Source organism: Somniosus microcephalus, chromosome 3 (genome assembly GCF_052327205.1).
Source record: "Somniosus microcephalus isolate GS21.2 chromosome 3, FLI_Smic_1.0, whole genome shotgun sequence".
In the NCBI taxonomy this organism is placed as follows: domain Eukaryota; kingdom Metazoa; phylum Chordata; class Chondrichthyes; order Squaliformes; family Somniosidae; genus Somniosus; species Somniosus microcephalus.
Window position 1 is genome coordinate 51132203 of NC_140989.1, and position 20871 is coordinate 51153073.

Here is a 20871-nt window from a genome sequence, read left to right on the forward strand (position 1 = left end):
CGCAGGGATTGGTGCTCGGATCCCAGTTATTCACAATATATATTAATGATCTAGGCGAGGGAACTAGATGTAATATCTCCAAGTTTACAGACGACACAAAGCTGGGTGGGCGTGTGTGGATTTGGACAGGTTGGGCAGATGCATGGCAGATGCAGTATAATATGGATAAATGCGAGGTTATCCACTTTGGTGGCAAAAACAGGAAGGCAGATTATCTGAACGGCAATAGATTGGGAAATGGGGTAGTGCAACGAGACCTGGGTGTCCTTGTGCACCAGTCACTGAAGGTAAGCATGCAGGTGCAGCAGGCGGTTAAGAAGGCAAATGGTATGCTGGCCTTCATAGCGAGAGGATTCGAGTACAGGAGCAAGGATGTCTTGCTGCAGTTGTACAGGGCCTTGGTGAGACCACATCTTGAGTATTGTGTGCAGTTTTGGTCACCTTATCTGAGGAAGGATGTTCTTGCCATGGAGGGAGTGCAGCGAAGATTCATCAGACTGATACCTGGGATGGCAGGAATGACGTATGAAGAGAGATTGGGTCGATTGGGCTTATATTCGCTAGAGTTTAGAAGAATGAGAGGGGATCTCATTGAAACATAACATTCTAACAGGACTAGACAGACTAGATGCAGGAAGGTTGTTCCCGATGGCAGGAGAGTCCAGAACCAGGGGTCACAGTCTAAGGATAAGGGGTAAGCCATTTAGGACTGAGATGAGGAGGAATTTCTTCACCCATAGAGTAGTGAACCTGTGGAATTCTCTACCACAGAAGACAGTTGAGGCCAATTCATTAAATATATTCAAGAAGGAGTTAGATATATTTCTTAAGGCTAAGGGATATGGGGAGAAAGCAGGGACAGGGTACTGAATTTGGATGATCAGCCATGATCGCATTGAATGGCGGAGCAGGCTCGAGGGGCCGAATGGCCTACTCCTGCTCCTATCTTCTATGTTTCTGCTGAGATCACCTAAACTGTGGCCTCTGAGTTCTGGGAAATGGAAGTTCAAGAGTGAGGGCTCAGGGCGATTTCCATGTAGAATGATGGTGGTGACACTGAGCGCAAACCACCGTTTATTGGACAGATGATGCCTGGGGTTTGAGACTGTCGGACTTATATTCATCTCCATGTGCCAGCCACCTGTAGTTGAAGCGTTAGCTTACGCGAATCTGGTATGGATGAGTGCATCCCTTGCCTGACGGCCATCAATGTGGTCACCTGCTGCTGGATTGGCCGCACCCAATCCTGCAAGGCGGCACTCCCCATTCTCCTACTCATCCTCTTCATCTTCCTCCAAGGAGGCTGTGTACTGAGCCACTTGTTCATCCGGCAGCACTAAGCCGCGCTGCTCTTCCTCCGAATCTGACGACCAGGATGAGAGGATGTAAATGGTTCCCATCCCGTTGTTATAGATTTCAGTTGAGGCAAGAAGCTTGCAAGCGCACACTCAAAGTGGCCTGAAATTATTCCAATCAGTTCAAACAGCAGATGGGTGTCAGCTTGACCAGTCACAAGGTCATTAGATTTGCAAAATCTTATCCCAAACATCCAACAAGATTGTTGCATTTGAATGCCAGCGATGTTACAGGGGCACTTTTAAAGTTCTGCACCAATCATGACTACAGATCATGTCCTCGAGAAACTCGTCTCCTTGCAGCTGGACTGTTTCTGACAAGACGGGAAACAGGAGCCAGAGGCACGAAAATGGGAAACCTCTGTCAAAATAGGATTATCAAGGCAGTTACCAGGCTCTTAACTGCTTTAACTACCTGTCCCACCGGTTGGAGTCGGGTCAGTTTGGGAGCAGCTGAACAGACACACGAAAATCACGTGGGGGCGGGATGGGTGTCTGAAGCCATTTTTCCCCCGATTTTCGCAGCTGACCCGCCTCAAAACCTGCCTCCTCAGGGTTATTAAAATCGAGCCTCTCATCTCCGAACCAAAAGATCATGTGGATGAGTGCCCGATACTTGAACTTGCTGCCTCAGTTACATCAGCCTTCAGCTGGGCTTGTCACAACAAGGAGCAAGATTTGAATTTGAAAAAAAAATGTGGGCACATTTTTTAAACCCAAGACAGATGTGGCAAGTCATGTTATCCCATTTCAACAACAAGCATTCTACGCAACAACTGTGTGTGACACTAACTGTGAATGGACTATTGCAGTTTGCACTGTTTAAAGCCTTTGGCACGTGTTGGTGCAAACATGCTGACTTAACTATGGGGCAGTTTGTTTTGATGCAGGCAATATATGGCTCAATGCTGAAGGGTATGCTTTGCAAACCAGCTGAACACATTCTCTGTCCCGAGTATAAACTTTAAACTGCATTCACACTAGGGGATCATTTTAACTGAGTGATGGTGTAAAATGGGCGATTCCAAATTAGCTGTCCATTATACACCACACCAATTTTCCTTTGCATTGTTGGTGCAAAGTGGCTTCGGCTTCATATCAATGCTAATCCTGAGGAACACAAATAGGATGTGAAGGCCCCAAACTCACTCCAAAGTGTGACCAGCTCCTCCAGGGTTTGTTACTCTCTAGTGTCAGATTGGGTCCCGACTCTGGATTCAAGCTTCATAGCTGTAGCGTTGGCGGGAAATGAAAACTGTTCCGCATCGATACTACTGTGCTAGTGTGAGTTCACCCATAGGCTACTATAATCATAGGGCTGGATTTTCATTGAGTCGTCGGGTAGGAGACAGGACTACAACTTTCGGGGTTGTAGTCCCGCCTCCATCGAGTTGTGGCCAACCCACGCGATTTTGACTTGATTGACCTTGTTGAGCAGCAGGCCAATTAAAGGCCACCCGGCAACAGATGACGTCACAGATTGATATTTCATCTGTCAAGACCTTTTGACAGATGAAATATCAGCGTTTCACAGCTGTTTGAAGCTGTCAAACACTGACAATCTGTACTCCAGGTTAATTCCTTCCTCTCAGGATGATTTAGAGATCGCCCCGGAACAGAAAGCTGAATGCTGCAATTTTTGACAGCTCGCAGCCATTCTGCTTTCTGTGCCGGTGAGATGAGGGAATCCGGAGACCTGAAGGAAGGAAGGCTGTAAAGGTAAGTAAAGGTATGTAAAACTTATTTAAACACTTTATACACACACCAAACACATTTACCTTTGCACTCATACACCCATCACTCACCTGAACACTGGACATCTCGACCCCTCCAAGCCCTTCATCCCGACGGTCCGCCTCCTCTAACTTGGCGTGGTTTGGAGCCGTCGGGAATCCCACACTTCAACATTAAAAATAGGGATTAGGCTAAAAACTGCCTGTTAACTACCTGTTAACAGGCAGTTAATTGGCACTAATCCCCTTCCCGCCTCGGGGAGGCGGATCCCAGTGCGGGTCGTGTACCCGCCTCCTTTGAAACTGGCATGGAGGCGGGTTGGGTGCGGCATGGGTTCGGGACCCCCGATTTCGGGATTTTAACCCCCCACATGCCCCCAATCCCGCCTCCACGGCCCAATGAAAATCCTGCCCATAGTGTTTGTGGAGGACCTGGAATTGAAAATTTCATTATTTTGTAAATCGTTCACTTAAGGAAGGATTAAGGATGGTTGGTACAACAGTAGGGCTTGCAATTGGGAGCAAGCATGTACCACAACATGGGGCAAGGGTTTGCAAAAATGATGCTATATGCACTGCTGAGCTGCTAAGCTAAGGGTGGGAAGAAAGGGTCCCCGTTGTCCCAGATTGTTCTCCTGCACCTCCTAGGGATCAGGTTCACAAAAGCATTGGCAAAGGCCTGACAGCAGGTCACCAAAGCTCTCAGTTTGGGGGGGAGGCACAAGGTAAAGGGGAAAAATATCTTTAAAATGGTCTTTCTCTCAAAACGAAACACTAGCACTTCCAGTTTAGTTTTGGCAGTGTAGTAGTTCTTTATAGCTGAGAGGCAGGTTTACTGTGGCCATATCAAGCAGGTTACTGCCAATAGGTTGCTCTGCATCGTGAAGGGAATGCTTTTAAATACGTCAATAAATAAAGATTTACAGCATTTTATAAATAGATGCAGCAAAACTAGCAAAAAAGTTAATTTGAAGTATCAACAAATACCTGTACAAGTCAGTACAATAGTGGAGAATGACTTAAAAAAAAAACCCTAAACATTGCTTTTGCCACGTTGACAGCCCTGTCTTGACAGCCCGCCATCCATCACTGCAGCATACAGTTTGAGCTCAGTGATTTCCAACTTCAACTCCTGGCTTCATTTCACACAAATATTATCTTTTGACCTCTTTTCCTTGCTTGTTGAGCTGCAGCTAACTTTTCACAGTTCAGCTGTGCACACCCAAGTCTTTCACTCCTCCTAGATGTACACGCATTTCACTATTTTTAATAGAAGTCATCTAAAGATGAAATTTAGGTTGGCGTGGACTTTTGCTAACTGGCAAGCAGATTATCTAAGGGCAGAGGGATGAGCAGGCAGAGATTGCACAACTGCCCAGAGATGTTTAAATTAATTAGCGAGGGACTCAAAGATGACAGCTACTACACAGAGCAAAATATTGCTGAGTTTATTAAAGATCACATATACCCATTATAAAGTTAAAATTATATGACTGTAATTGAATATAATCTCTTATTGTTGCTCTGTTGGAATCTTGTCATTCAACTATTGCTTATTTTGACAGCATAACAATTCACTGTGTTGCTATCTGGTAAAAACTGCTCAATCATTATCACAGAAACAGCCTCCACAGCAAAATGGTTACCTTTATCCAACTAAACCTCAAAGCAGAAGTTGTTGTGTGCACTGACAGATTGGCAGCAACAAGGAGGTAAGGTTTCCTCTGCTATTTATAGAAAAATCATAAACGCATTTATAAGGAATGCATTTATGATTTGATGGTGAGTAGCACTGAGGAAACTTTCCCTCCAGATCAGCAAGCTGGTGTCCAAGAGCTAAGTCACTGACTCGCAATGTAACAGTGGGTTCACATCGCGTGTCAAGCGCTATATTCCACTCATTTATGCCCTCTATACTTTGTGCTGCTGTCGGCAGCAAACCCCATTTTGGTGCTATAATGTAAATGCCACTTGAACATAGATGGTGCATCCCTTCTCCTCTGGAGACAGCAGTGTCTCAGGCAAGGAACACTGGCACATTTTCTCTGGATGAGCACTCAATCCATCCATATGTGTCATCAATGCTGTTTCACATCGCTGGCCTTTACAGACCATCCACAGCACTCAGAAAAGTTCCATAACCTGAAATGTAAAAGTTGCAAATTACAACTTTTGCAGAAGTGCACTTAAGAAAGGCTGCAATTGCGCACTTGTTTCTGCATTGGTGCTGATGCTGGAGAATTTACCCTCTACTATAAATGATGCAGATACCACAGCACTGGGTACCTCACTGTAACACAAACTGCTTTTGCAATACAAAGTGGATTTCACATTATGCACTGCAATCATGTAAGCTGCATTTCAACTATTTAAAAGAGCATGTGCCAGACAGGTCTCTTCAGTGATAGAATTGATCGAGTATTGTGGCTACGCATTACAATCTGAAAAAGATAATCTGCATACAATATTTGTTTAAAAGAGAGCGCTCTCCTACCACTCCCCCAGAACCACATATTTAATTTGAACAATTTGACATAACTACAGTCCAAACCAGTTTAACCCTTAGAGTACTAGCAGATCCGGAGAGTTCTCTGCTCCCTGGCAGGGTCGTATTTATTGAAAATAAAGAAAGACTTGCATTTATATAGCGCTTTACAGCCAATGAAGTACTTTTTTTTTTTTTTTTTCTTTTTTTTTTTAAGTGCAGTCACTGTTGTAGTATAGGAAACGCGGCAGCCAATTTGCACACAGCAAGCTCCCACAAACAGCAATGAAATAATGACCAGATAATCTGTTTTAGTGATGTTGATTGAGGGATAAATACTGGCCAGGACACCAGGGATAACTCCCCTGCTCTTCTTTGAAACAGTGCCATGGGATCTTTTACATCCACCTGAGAGAGCAGACGGGGCCTCGGTTTAACATCTCCGACAGTGCAGCGCTCCCCTCAGTACTGCACTGGAGTGTCAGCCTAGATTTCTGTGCTCAAGTCTTTGGAGTGGGACTTGAACCCACAACCTTTGGAATCAGAGGCGAGAATGGCCTATTCAGAAAAATTCATATAATCACAGAGGTTTTAACAGAGAAAGAAGCTATCATGCCTTTGCTGGTGCTAGCTTTATATCTAATCCCATTTCTCATCCCTTCCCTGAACCCTTTGGGCCAGATTTTCAGTGTGCCGTGAGGCGGGCTTTCAGGTGTGCGGGGGGGCAAAAATCCCAAATTCGGGGGTCCCGACACCATCCCGCCCAAAACCCGCCTCCACGTAAGTTTCAAGGGAGGCGGGTACCCGCCCAGCACTGGGACCCGCCAACCCGAGGCGGGAAGGGATTAGGTAGTTAACAGGCAGTTTTTAGCCTAATCCCTATTTTGAGGGGTGTCGTGTGGGATTCCCGACAGCTCCAAACCAAGCCAGGTTAGAGCAGGCGGGCCGTCGGGTTGAAGGACTCGGAGGGGTTGCGATGTCAGTGTTCAGGTGAGTGATGGGTGCATGAGTGCAAAGGTAAGTATGTTTGGTGTGTGTAAAGAAGTTTTACTTAGCTGTACTTACCTTAACAGCCTTTCTTCCTCTAGGCGTCGGGAGTCCATCACTCAGCCAGGACTGAAAGCTGAATGACTGCGATCTGTAAAAAGTGACAGCCTTCAGCTTTCAGTGCCGGTGACAGTTCTAACTTGAGTCTGCGTAGAAGGACTCAGGTTAGAAGTCAGACTGTCAGTGTTTGACGGCTTCAAACAGCTGTGAAACACACATATTTCATCTGTCAAAAACTCTTGACAGATGAAATTTCAGTCTGTGACGTCACCTGTTGCTGGGTGGCCCTTAATTGGCCTGCTGAGCCCGTTGGGTGGGCTCAACAAGGTCAATCAAGGGAAAATCGCGTCAATTGGCCGGACATCGATGGAGGCGGGACTAAAACCCGAAAGTTGTAGTCCCGCCTCCTTCCCGACAGCTTAATGAAAATCCAGCCCTTTAAGATTTTTTGTCTTCTAGTGTTTTGCTTCAATAAAAATAAAGAATTTGGCAAAGTTCTGCACAGAAGGACACTAAAGTTTAAAGTGGTGGGGAGTCAGGGCAAACTTTGGGAACAGATAAGAAGTTGGTTAAGGGGTAGACAACCTAGCTCAAGGTATCCGAGCTACTCCACACTTGAGAGTACTGCAAACAGCTCTGGTATTATAAAAAAGATATAGAGGCACTGGAGAAGGTGCAAAAAAGATTTACTAGAATGATAACAGAGCTGAGAGTTTATACTGATCAGGAAATATTGAATAGGCTGGGGCTCTTTCCTCTAGAAAAGAGTAGACGGAGGGGTGATCTGATTAAGGTCTTTAAGGTCATGAAAGGGTTTGACAGGGTGGACGTAGAGAAGATGTTTCCACTCTGCGGGCGAGACCAGAACTAGGGGCCAGAAATATAAGATAGTCATTAATAAATCCAATAGGGAATTCAGGAGAAACTTCTTTACCCAGAGAGTGGTTAGAATGTGGAACTCGCTACCACAGGGAGTAGTTGAGGCGAATAACATAGGTGCATTCAAGGGCAAGCTAGATAAGCACATGAGGGAGAAGAGAATAAAAGGATATCATAGAATCATAGAAATCTACAGCACAGAAGGAGGCCATTCGACCCATCATGTCTGTGCTGGAATGTTGATGGGGTTAGATGAAGAGGGGTGGGAGGAGCCTCCTATGCAGCATAAACACCGGCATGGACCTGTTGGGCCGAATGGCCTGTTTCAGTGCTGTAAATACATTGTGATGCACTACAGTAACTCGCAAAGCTTACTTCAACAGCACCTACCAATCCCATGAGCTCTACCACAGAGAATGACAAGAGGGGTAGCGTCTTGGGAACATCAACATCTGTAAGTCCCCTTACAAGTTATACACTATTTTGACTTGGACATATACCACCACCCCTTTCTTTGTGGCTGGGTCAAAATCCTGGAATTCCATACTTAACACCATTCTGGGTGCACCACCAAGAAGGCCCACCACCACCTTCTCAGGGCAACGAGGGAAAGCAGTAAATGTGGCCTTATCAACATCGTCCATATTTTAAGAATAAAAAAATACTGTGAACAAAAGAAACAGCTGATACTATGTCAGACAAGACCATAGTATCTTGTGACATGCAGAGTGCTGTCAGAGATTGATCAGGAAAGGCCAAGGGCGGTCAATTTCATAATCCAACTGATTAACCCAATGGATCTGTGAGCCAATATGATGACAGCTGCTGAAAGAAAGTTCATTGTTTAGTAATTGCTGCTAACTAAAGCCCGGAGTTTCCAAGCTAACGCCACTGCGGCACCACCATCACCACGAGGTCTGCAGTGGTTCACGGAGAAGGCTCACCACCTACCTCCTGAGAATTTTTTTTTAAATCTTGAAATATAAATCAACAGAAAATTTGAGCTTCAGGTTAATGTGATCATTCCTGAAGTTCCAAAGTCTCTATCAGGCTGTTTATGTAAGCAGCACAAACTAGCTTCTCGTTAGAGAGACAGAGAGAGCTGCTGCGTAGTCAATGAGTCAGATACTGAATTTTGGCTAGTTGGCAAAAATTAAAACAAAGTCATCTTGTGATGTTTTACATCCCTTAAACAATACAAATGGAACTGTATAAACGAAGGGTGTAGACCTGTTCTTTTTTATTTACTAGTCGACCTCCTGTTGCAGTGTTGACAGTAAGGCACAGGCTATGCCGTTGTTGGGGTTGGGGGATGCGAGGTGTGTAAGTGGTGGGTGGGGAAGTCACCTCAACACTTAAAGGATTTAGAAAGCAGTTTAGAAGAGATCAGTTTTAAAACATTGCTTTTCAATTGGTTCCTGGTTCCACTGTAGGTAGATAAATAAACGTCCCTTCTATACCACAGGTACACAAACAAATAAATGTCTATGTGCAACATGGGTCAACAGCTCTTTTTCTTTGCGATCCCTATGTTCAGTGCATGAAGTTTTAGCAAGGGTCTAAAGGAAAAAATTTAACTAATTTGTATATTTCTTTCTTTGCCAAATATCTCTGCAACAATACATTAAAATGTTTAAATTCATACCTTTTATTCAGAAGTTCCCTCCTAACTTTAATAATGTTACAGTAACTCTAGAATTACCAATGTTTATATTAATTAGAACTATAAATGAGAAATGTAGCTGGTGTAACCATTTTGAATATATTACAGAATATAAAGATGACACAAAGCCAAATTTTAAAGTTTCATTTCTCATACATGTAACACACTATGTTTGTGAATATTGTAATTTAAATTTCCCCCCAGGAATGTTACCTCAAAAAAGGTTGAAGGATTCATGTCTTACTTTGTTTTGATGTTTTATACAAAAAAAATTCTGGTTACCTTTACTGCTGCTAAAAATATAACTTTCCATTGATACATAGGAGTGAAGACGGCGGCCTTACAGACAGCATGTTGGGTATGCTTTCTGAATTGCCACTTTTGCTGTCAATCATACATTTCCTCAGAGTTACAGACATAGGTACAGGCTGACAATTTGAGTCTAGCGGGGGGGAAATTGGCTCGCGCCCCCTTTGGGATGATAACTTAGCACCCCCGCGCCCGAAATTCAATGGTAGCGCCCTAAGCAGGAGGCGGGGCGCTACTGGAGGCCCTCCCCCTCCCTCTTGGGGCGCTCCCATTGAATATCGCGGCGCTACGTGCAGCAGCGCCACGTGCGACCTCTTCCACCTAGAAGGACAAGGGCAGCAGACGCATGGGAACACCAACACCTCCAAGTTCCCCTCCAAGTCACACAGCATCCTGACTTGGAAGTATGTCGTCGCTCCTTCATCGTTGCTGGGTCAAAATCCTGGAACTCCCACCCTAACAGCACTGTGGGGAATATCTTCACCACACAGACTGCAGCGGTTCAAGAAGGTGGCTCACCACCACCTTCTCAAGAGCAATTAGGGATGGGCAGTAAATGCTGGCCTTGCCAGTGATGCCCACTTCCCATAAAAACGAATTTTTAAAAACGTAGTGCCGTGGTACTGCAGGCCTATCTCCCCTGATTAAAGGGGCGGGACCTAGCGCAGCACGCACCAGGGCCCTGCTGGACCACCAGGGAGCGGAGTGCCGGCAAAAGAGCCCGGCAATCAAGAGGGGTGCCGGGCTGACGGATCGTGGCCGGCACCCCGCAGGAGGAGGCCAGAGGGGGCAGGAGGCCCCAAAAAAAAAGGCCGCCCAGCACCTGCCCTTCACTTATCGCCGCCCCGGCTGCAAAAACGCCACCCTGACCCTGTCGGACATAGCGTTGTGTGGTAGGTCAGGGGGTGTGAGCCATGTTTGCAGCCGGTGTGTGAGCAGGGTGCTGCGCACGGCGATGACATCATCACCAGAGGCGCTACGCTACCAGCTACCGCCACCTCTAACCTCCCGTTGAATTTCAAAGCACTAATGGGAGGCACAAAGCAACCAAATTTTTCCCCCTAGGAGTCCAATGAACTCAAGCCCTAAGATTCTCAGGGAGGCACAGGCCTTCAACAGAAACAATCAGTGAGACACATCTTAAACATAGAAAAGGTGCAAATTCAACCATTTTCTTTAAAAGTTGTAAATTTTGTCTATTATGTTGCAAACCTCATTTTCAGTAGTGCATCATCGGTTTAGTGGAGAAACCAAGATGGCGGCTGAAACAATTTCGGTTCCTTTTCTACTTTTCTTTTGTTGGTGTATTTTGTTGACTGCTCATGCTTGATTAATTGGTTTGAAACACTTAGTAGTTCCTCACTGGTGGTGTTTCTACTCACCTAGTGTTTCATTCGTATTTTCCCTACCTCTTCAATTGTGACTTGTTGTTGCTTTAGGAGTACAAAATTAAAGGAAACAAAACAAGTGGAAGCATGACAAAGAAAGTTGCATAAAAGGTACAACATCTGAAGGTTAACTCCCACAGCGTGAGAGACAAGTAACGTGCTAGATTCGAAAGAGAGAGAGAGAGAGAGAGAGTTTCAATGCAATTCAGAGACACAAAAACCCATGACTCAAATCCTGTTTATTGGATGCAGTTGGCAGTGATAGCACAGTGGCCATCCATTCAGTTTTGAACCAGATAATCCAGTTTAAGGGCTGCCCAACTCATAATTTTCAGGATTGAAAACAAAGCAGCAAGTCAGTTTTTTGAGTGTCTGTGACTTTAAAAGTGCTCTATGCACGCGACACCAGTGGTCTTTCCTGGTACGCACTGGCGAGTCAAATGGAAGCAATAATTGTCAACCCACTACAAAAATGAGAAAATGTGTAAAAATATAGTAACAGCAGGATCTAATTACACAGGCCTCTGTTTCCTCCAATTTCAGTGTATTTATCAGAAACAGCAGATATGAAGTCGAGTCTTTACAAAAGGTGTTAGGTGTTCTTAACCTCTGATGAGATAAAATTAAAAACCACAAACTGACACATACAAAATAATTTCAACCATCTGCTATTTCCTGCCCAAGTTTTTGTGAAAAAACTAAGTAAATGATTTTAAGACATTGAAAAATGAAATCGTTACTCCTCAACCCTGCCCTGTAACGCAAAAAGGTTGTGGATCTGAGATATTCTCTTTTGGAGTCTCTTACATTGCCGTATGGGCCTCAGGCTGCTATCCTCTTTCCCCCTTCCTTCTGCCTCTAAAAAAGTTTAATTGTGGAGCTTGTCGTGTAAAGTAAGCTATGGCTTTTGGCTCTGCTCTTAAAAGAAGGAAGGTTTGTACAGTAGATCCTTCCAAAGTACTTATGTCTTGCACTCCCACCGTTGTATTGACTGTGAAATAAATGCATTCCCACAACAAAAAGGTGCTGTGGAACAACTGAAGAAATTGTATTTTGTGAAGAACAAAATGTAATCCCCCCAATTGCTGATTGACATTTTAGCTTTCCGTTGAAATGCATAGCCAGACTTATTTCATCACATGCAACTTATCGACCAACCTGACCTCCAAACAGCCATCTTTGGTAAGTCACCATTCACTTCAATATTGAAAATGATGGGAGTATTTCTTGTGATAATTGTGCAGATTTCCTGTTTATTCATACTTAACTGTATGGATTTACTGTTTATGTGTAGGGTGAGAGTTATTCACCTTGTAACTGTAAAGAATTGTTTATTCAACAGGGTTAGAATGAATCACAGTGTAACTGTAAAGAGTTCACAATGTTACTGTTATCGTTCACTCAGGGAAACCAACTAAGACTACCTTCCTTATTGGGGTGGGGGCGATGAGGTAAGCACGTCTTTATGGGGTTGAACGGGTTTCCAAGATGACATTTGGCAATGGAATTTCAGTACCAAATCAATCCTGTGTGGTAGATGCTGTCATTTGATACCTGATGCAGGCAGGTTCGAATTACTACAGGGCACTGATGATTGACAAGCCAGTCTGGTTTACAAATCAATCCTGGAGGAACAGATCTGTCACTTCGATTCAGAATTCTTCCCATTAGGGGACTACACATTGTGGGCAGGGTGGTCCTATCTAGACAAGCAGCAGGAAGCTTACCAGTGCTTTGTGATGGTAAGCTAGACGGTTTTAGCGGATTATCCCCCGGTAGTCCTCATGTGCACACTAGGCACTAAGCTCAGAGAACCTGCACAGAAGCTCTCTGGACTTAGATAAATGGGGTGTACCCCTATGGGAAGTATGAATGCCAATCAGCCCAACAGAAACTCTACAAGTGTAGATTTTTCAACGGATTTGGTTGGAGACTCAAACCTGGAAATGGGTGCCCGTGTGTGTTAGATACCCAGCTGACCGACAAAATAAGCAAACAGGATGAGGTTTATTAATTGCGTAACCATATGGAGCACCTGTTTATTTGACAGAAAGAAAGTTACTCTCTGTCAGTGGAAGTCATGAATAAACGATATAGTTTAATCTGGTCAGGCTGCACTGTGTCCCGTGGTTGCTGAGACACGGGGAGACATTCAAGTGCAGAGAAGAGCCATGAGCCTGATCGCTAGTGCTAGGGGTCTGTTCTGAGGAAAGACTGGAGAAAACTGGGCTTTTTAAACTTGAATCAGGGGTCCGAGATGTGATCTAATCGAGATGTGATCTAATAGAGATGAATAAGATAATTAACAGAATGGAAAAGATAAATCTGGAATCTTACATTAAATCAAATTGTGAGAGTACGACAAAAGGACACAAGTTAAGTTAGTAAAAGGAAAATTTAGGACTGAGATCAGGAAGTTCTTCTTCACTTAGTGATGATCGTATTATTTGGACTCCTAGATAGAGCAGTGCAGGCAAAGATCCTGGAATCATTTAAGAAACAAGTGTATGTTTTAAGAGGACCTCAGGGTCATTCCAGGTAGATAAATTAAAATGGGCTAAACAGTGTATTAGGGAACAGCAGGCTCCTGATAAATTGCAGGGAGCACCAAAAGTTTACTTCGTAGGGAACAGCACACTCTATACCATTGCAGAAAACAACATGCTCTGTTCATTTCAAAGGGAGCAACATGCTCTATATACATTGTAAGGAACAAGCACTGTATAAGTTATAGGGAACAGCATACTCTGTATACGTTATATAAAACAACAAGCCCTGTATACTGCGTAGGGAACAGCACACCCTGTATACATTGCAGGTAACAGAACACCCTCTATACATTGTAAGTAACAGCACACCCTGTATACACTGTAGGAAACAACAGACCTGCAGTAACTGGCATACGGAGGGTGGGGGGCGGGGGTTGTATCTCTGGTCCTTCCTATGTCTGTTTGACTGATGCAAGGAAATCCAGGAGTGAGATAGGAGCATAGGAATTGCTAGACAAAAAAGCCAAAGCCCACCTAGTTTGCCTTCAACCATCCTGGTAGCCACATGATACAATAATAATGGAGTTGTTGACTGATCATGATAATCAATCTCTATCAATTAGTCTACAATAGTCCCAGACATGAGGCGAGGAAAACCCCCAGTGGTGGAGAGCTTTGGGAACCATAGATCCAAAGTCACCTGTTTCTCCCAAGCTTACTATACTCATCATATGTCATGTCTTAAATTACTCATCTACTGTATTGGCAAGTATTATTTTCTGAAAGAAATCCATCTAATTTTCTTTTGAATGAATCAATACTAACTGCTTCCACTATCTCCCTAGATTCCATAAATGATGGAATGGGGGTGGAGGAAGGTATCAATCACAGATAATTGAGCATCTCAGCAATTAATATATGAATAAATGACTGTATTAATACCTGAAGTTTTCTGGGTATTCGTTGACTGCCATGTTGATGACCTCTAAAGCACGTTGATAATGTTTTTGGGCAGACAACAGAAGTGCCAGCAAATGGAGAGAATGCATGTCATCATTACTGAGCTTAAGGGCTACTTGTAACAGTTCAATAGCTTCCGAGATCTGCAAAACAAATTTAAACACAGTGAAAGTATTTAAAATGGTCCAATTATAGAGGCATTGAAAAATCCCAGGTCTACTAATTGTAAAACTCTGGACTGTCAAAACCTGCCTTGGATTATAGCAAGTCACAGAAGAAAAATACTTGTAACTTTGTTCACATGTTCTAGTGTCACACAGCATTGGTTTTTCATTCATTCTGCCATATGGTAATTTTTTAGCCAATTAAGGGGCCGAAGGCAGGAAAGAGCAGCTATAAGGAGAGTCGGCTTATGGTAGCCGGTTGGAGTGGAATTAGCAGAGGATTGAGAAGATGTCGACTGCCACTTGATGTATAGCAGGGGCAGAAGATGAAAATAACATTTCTATAAATAAAGTAAAACACTATTTTTACTTGTTAATTCACAAGAGACAATGGATTTCTCTTAGTAATACAACCAACTCAGATAAAGACATGAAGCTTCTCAAAGTTAGTGTCACGTGTACATATGCAGTGCTTTTTGAGGAAGGGGGGAGGGGAAAGATGTATTTAAATTGACGCACAGTTGATTTAATAAAGAAGGAAAGGAAATCATGTTCTAAATCATTACATGAAGTCGAAACCTGGTTTTATTCTCAATCCCCACACTTTGGGCTTTGCTCAGCCCTGATGAGAAATTTAAGGGCATCAATCTTTTAACAGAACCCCTTTTGGGTGGAGCGTCCAGGAGATAAAGATTTGTTGGAAGAACACAGCTTGTACCTTCTGTAAAGCACTGACACTTTGAACTATCCCAGTGACACCAACGACAGTATGAGTTAAAAGAACAAATGGGGAAGAACAAAGACCAAACTAAAAAAATCAGAAAAAAAGTGAAAGAAAAACTAAATACAGTAGGAGGAAGTGTAAAACACATTAGATGCAATAAAGAAATTAACTTTTAAGAAAATGAATAAAGAGGGAAGTGTGTGCTGGAAAGAGAACAGAGAAGTACTCTCATGGTAAAATACTCTCCCATGAGCAGCGTGAAAAGTATTTGATATATCTTGTACCCAAGAGGAGATATTTTAATTAATTTTGGTCTCAAAGGAATGCTGAGATACCTGCCAAATCAGGTATTCAACCAGAAAAATCTACTCTGGATTATGTATCCAGCCAGCAGGTCTGTCTCCAGATAGCTGGCATCCTTCCAGATCATGAATGCAAATCCCAGTGCACCCAAAGCCAAATCAAATGTTGTGCATCAGGTGCGGAGAGATGGTTAGATTATTAAAAACATTAATACACTCTTGCTGGGGCAATATTTTCTACCAGAAAATACTTGACCCTGGCCAGTCTGCCACTGAATATCATCCTCTTTTAATGTCCCAAGTAATATCTTCAAAGAGTTTCAAGTGTGCCATATTTGTTAAACCGAGTTTTGTTGTGGACAGCGTGCTATTTAAATCCAGGAAAGTTTAAGACATTTAACAGGATGAATCAGGTTGCGAAGTTGGATGCATTCTACAGAAATGAGCAGAGATAGTTTGCCGATATGATTAGATGTAACATGATACGTGGCTGTTGCAAATGTTTTCACTGTATTGAAGATCAATTGGCTGACACCAAATAAGGTAGGAAAAAGCTGAAAAATTAAAAAGCTGCCTCTGCACCAATAACTTTGGTTGGTAAAAACACCATCCTGTGTAGTAGGGAGCCATACAGAGTACAAATGTCCCCCATTCAATCCTTGGTCTATGCTGAGTCAAATTTATATGGGAGTAAAGGGTCTTAGGATAGCGAAGGGAAAATCAGCCATTATCACCATTCGTGCATCCTATCTAGTGACCCGTATTGGAAAGTATGTTTGCATGAGTATTGGGGAGAACAGGATCGGGCTTGGTTGTGATGCTCGCTGTGGTTGAATAGTCCCCTGGCACTCATTGTCTAGGCTCACATATGAGGGACGGCCACTTGGGCAGAGTACTGGAGGGCAGCCAGAACCCCAGCAAGGAGTCAATGTGCAGAGGAGAGGAGATAAATGGAAACAAAAATTTTAAATAAGGTAAGATGGGAATTTTATTGCAAGAAACATAGTTAATAAACTGTAATAACAATATAAATTGGGAAAATAAACTGAAGTTGTCAACTGCACAGCCTGCATCATGTGACAGTGTTTTAACGTACTTCCATGTAACAAACAGAACACTGTACGCTGTCATCATATTTACAAAGGTTCTTTCACAAGTGTGAAACGATTGTCCTGTGTCTTGTAAGCCTGTAAAATAACTCCCACAATACAGTCATTCATGTGACTGCCCAGATTTCCTGTCTGTGTGAACACTTGTGACCTGCTTAATAAAACTTCAGAGTCATTGACTTGAAATATGGTCTTGTTTTCCTATTACAAATTGGGTGGGGGGAAGCTGTGCTGTTGCAGTATTTCTTTCTGCTGGGAGATGGTGGCCAATTACTCCAAGACATATAACGTCTTTTTGCGACAGATTTTGGCAGTCTACAAAAATGTGGCAGGTTGTAACCAAGCTGGCATTCGTGGACCCCTACCCATCAGCCACGCCTGACTTTATATCAGCTCCCTCTCTGAGACGAGCATCTCAGACCAAGATCATTTTACAGATGAAACTGTCATCAGGTATTTTTTCTCCAACTCCAATATTATGCTGCCATTGATACGCATACGCATAAATGCATACTGCCTAATGTTTTGAATGTTGAGGTTTTCTCCAGCCTGTATTAATATAGCGCCTGTACAAGTTTCAAACAAGTTTCTTTCTTTCAAAAAAACAAAGGATGAGTCACTTTTCCGACTAGACTAGTCTGTATCTTAAAGCGAGAACGCTGAGATTTTATTGAAATCTCCCCCTCGTCAACCAGAGTTACCCCTCCCATTTTAGTGATCCTGAAGATAAAACCCGCTGCACTGAAAAAGAATCACAGTATAAACTATGTAGGGATTTTTTTTTTAAAGAAAACTCTTATCACAGTTAGCAGATTGATATGAATAAACTGATCTGCTTTTAAAGTAGAAACCACATTTTTGTAAAAAAAAAGCTTTATTTACATGGGGAACAATCTTCTACTTAGAAGGTTATCAGTTAAAGCTTTACAACAACAACAACTTGTATTTACATAGTGTCTTTAATGTAGTAAAATGTCCCATGACACTTTAGTAGAGCGTTATCAAACAAAATTTGACACCGAGCCACATAAGGAGATATTAGGCCAGATGTCCAAAAGCTTGGTCAAATATGTAGGTTTTAAGGAGCATCTTAAAGGAGGAAAGAGAGGTAGAGAGGTTTAGGGAGGGAATTCCAGAGCTTAGGGCCTATGCAGCCGAAGGCACGGCCACCAATGGTGGAGCGATTAAAATCAGGGATGCTCAAGAGGCCAGAATTGGAGGAGCGCAGATATCTCGGAGGGTTGTAGGGCTGGAGGAGATTACAGAGATAGGGAGGGATTTGAAAACAAGGATAACAATTTTAAAATCAAGACGTTGCTTAACCGGGAGCCAATGTAGGTCATCGAGCACAAGGGTGATGGGTGAACGGGACTTGGTGCAAGTTAGGACACAGGCAGCAGGAACATTTTTGGATGACCTCAAATTTACGGAGGGTAGAACGTGGGAGGCCGGCTAGGAGTGCGTTGGAATAGTCAAGTCTCACAGTAACAAAGGCATGGATGAGGATTTCAGCAGCAGGTGAGCTGAGGCAGGGGCAGAGTCGGGTGATATTGCAGAGGTAAAAATAGGCGGCCTTACCAATACCGCGGGGACGTGGTTAGCTCAGCTCGGGGTCAAATATGACACCAAGGTTGCGAACAGTTTGGTTCAGCCTCAGATAGTTGTCAAGGAGGATGGAGATGGTGGCTAGGGAATGGAATTTGTGGCGGGGGATCAAAGACAATGGCTTCGGTCTTCCCAATATTTAGTTGGAGGAAATTTCTGCTCGGATGTCAGGCAACTTAGAGACAGAGGAGGGGTCAAGCGACGTTTGTGGTGAGGTAGAGCTGAGTGTCATCCGCGTACATGTGGAAACTGATGCTGTGTTTTCGGACGATGTCACCGAGGGGCAGCATATGGATGAGAAATAGGAGCGGGCCAACTTTGATCCTTGGGGGACACCAGAGGTAACAGTGCATGAGCGGGAAGAGAAGCTACTGCAGATGATTCTTTGGCTACGACTGGATAGCTAAGAATGGAACAAGGCGAGTGAAGTCCACTCAGCTGGACAATGGTGGAGAGGCGTTGGAGGAGGATGGTGTGATCAACCGTGTCAAGGGCTGCAGACAGGTCGAGAAGGATGAGGAGGGATAGTTTAACTTTGTCACAATCACATAGGATGTCATTTGTGACTTTGATGAGAGCTGTTTTGGTACTGTAGTGGGGCGGAAACCTGATTGGAGAGCTTCAAACATGGAGTTTTGGGAAAGATGGCATAGATTTGGGAGGCGACAGCACGTTCAAGGACTTTGGAGAAGAAAGGGAGGTTGGAGATGGCGGTAGTTTGCAAGGACGGAGGTCAAGGGGTTTTTTTTGAGAAAAGGGATGAAGTTAGCAAATTTGAAGGACAGCGGGACAGCACCTGAGGAGAGAGAACCATTAACAATATCAGCTAACATGGGAGCCTGGAAGGGAAGTTGGGTGGTCAGCGGTTTAGTGGGAATAGGGTCGAGGGAGCATGAGGTGGGTCTCATGGTCAAGGTGAGCTCGGAGAGGGCACGAGGGGAGATCGGAGAGAAACTAGAGGAAGATGCAAGTTCAGGGCTAGGGCAGGGGGGAGCCTTCGAGGAAGTTCAGCCCAGTTGGCTAGGGGAAGGGAGGGAAGCGGCACAGGTAGCTGATCAGATGGTCTCAAACTTAGTGACAAAGAAGTCCATGAGCTCCTCGCACTTCTTGTTGGAGGCGAGGGTAGCGGACCAATATATCTAGTTTTAACTGTCAATATCATTTGCCCTAAAAATACAGATTAAAAGTCCAGATGTTTCATTGCCTTAGCAGAAATAATACACCAATGGCACCCGCAGGTAACACGACAATAGTACCCACCTGCCTATTGAAGGCCAGCTGCAGGGAGACGTATAGAACAGTCCGATGATCATCAGAATCCAAACTGTGGGCTCTACAATGATGGGACACAGAACTCTGATAAATTATGATGGTAAATGAAAAACATGACAACATAAAAATATAAAAACTCAATACAAGAGGAAAAGAGTATAAGACTTTCACTCTTACAGGGGACCGGATCTAATGAATTAATAAAATCTATAACAGTTGTTACGTAGCAACAATGCTAAAGTGATTTAATTACAGTGTCTGGACAAAATTAAGAATGCATTTACATGTAGTGTGGTGACATTTTCACCGTAAAATACCAAGTATTTACTTTTGTTTTTAAATAGTCTGGCTCCCAATATGTTGTACTAATGTTACATTAAAATCTGCTAAACATAGCGCTCCAAAACTGAATATTCCAGTTACTGTCGATGTCTGATCTATTTGACTCAATCCCATTTACGAAATCAAGTATTGCAGGGTATATGTAGCTGTCGACAAATCGTAAATAGTATCTGTAACAAAAATGCAAATTTTTTCCCCCAAGGTACTATATGCTGATGAAGTACTGAGAACAAAGTTCTTCCAGAAAATTACAGAATCTATAAAAGGATTTTCATTTTTGAACTGTTGTTTATAGAAGCCAGATTTCAGCTGCACTCATTTTGTACACAGGGATGTTTTTCTTTAAGTATGCTTGCTCTCCATTGGAACACTATTGATGGGGCCTTTTATTCAATGAATGAGGAAGGGAACACCCCCAGTGGCCTCAAAGGTAAATGCCTGCAGGGAATTGTACAGTCCTGGAAGATTGGGGTTCGATGTTTTTTTTTTTAGATTCCCCAGTCTATACTCAGCTAGCTGATTTGAGTCGAGAGAGCAGTAGAGGTAAAATAATTGATAATTACACTCTAGGTCCCCTCTCCTCCCTGCAGATAATTTATTTTCCTCAAAGTCATGTGTTATTCATTTAAGCTTTCTTTTAATAAACTTTATTCTCATGGTGTGGATGACACTAGAAAGACTACATTTATTGCCCATCATCAGTTACCCTGGGAAGATGTCGATGGGCCACCTGCTTGAACCACTGTAGTCCTTGTGATGAAGATGCTCCCACTATGGCATTAGTAACACTGGCAATTCCAGGACTTTTCTCCCTGTGATGATGAAGGAACAATGATATATACAAAAGTCAGGTGTATGACTTGGAGGTGATGGTGTATCCAGAAGGTTGCTCCACTTCTTCTTATCGGTAGAGGTTGCGAGCTGGGAAGAGCTGCTGGAGTATTCTGGGTGAAGTGCTGCAGGGCATCCTTTGGATAGTACATACTGAAGCCACAGTGAGCTGGTGGTGGAGAGTGGATATTGAGTCCAGTAGCAGGGGTGCATT

The 20871-nt window shown here is 43.4% G+C and overlaps 1 protein-coding gene across 1 annotated transcript in view; it reads right to left on the reverse strand.

The window, feature by feature from the left end:
- The window catches only part of LOC147121052 (tetratricopeptide repeat protein 7A-like), a 408967-nt gene that overhangs the window by 150915 nt on the left and 237181 nt on the right, over positions 1–20871 (reverse strand). The window contains exons 14-15 of the mRNA XM_085980379.1: positions 19473–19545; positions 14291–14451 (exon numbers count right to left, since the gene is read on the reverse strand). Of these exons, the coding sequence (XP_085836505.1) occupies positions 14291–14451; positions 19473–19545 (234 nt within the window). The remainder of the gene's footprint in view (positions 1–14290; positions 14452–19472; positions 19546–20871) is intronic.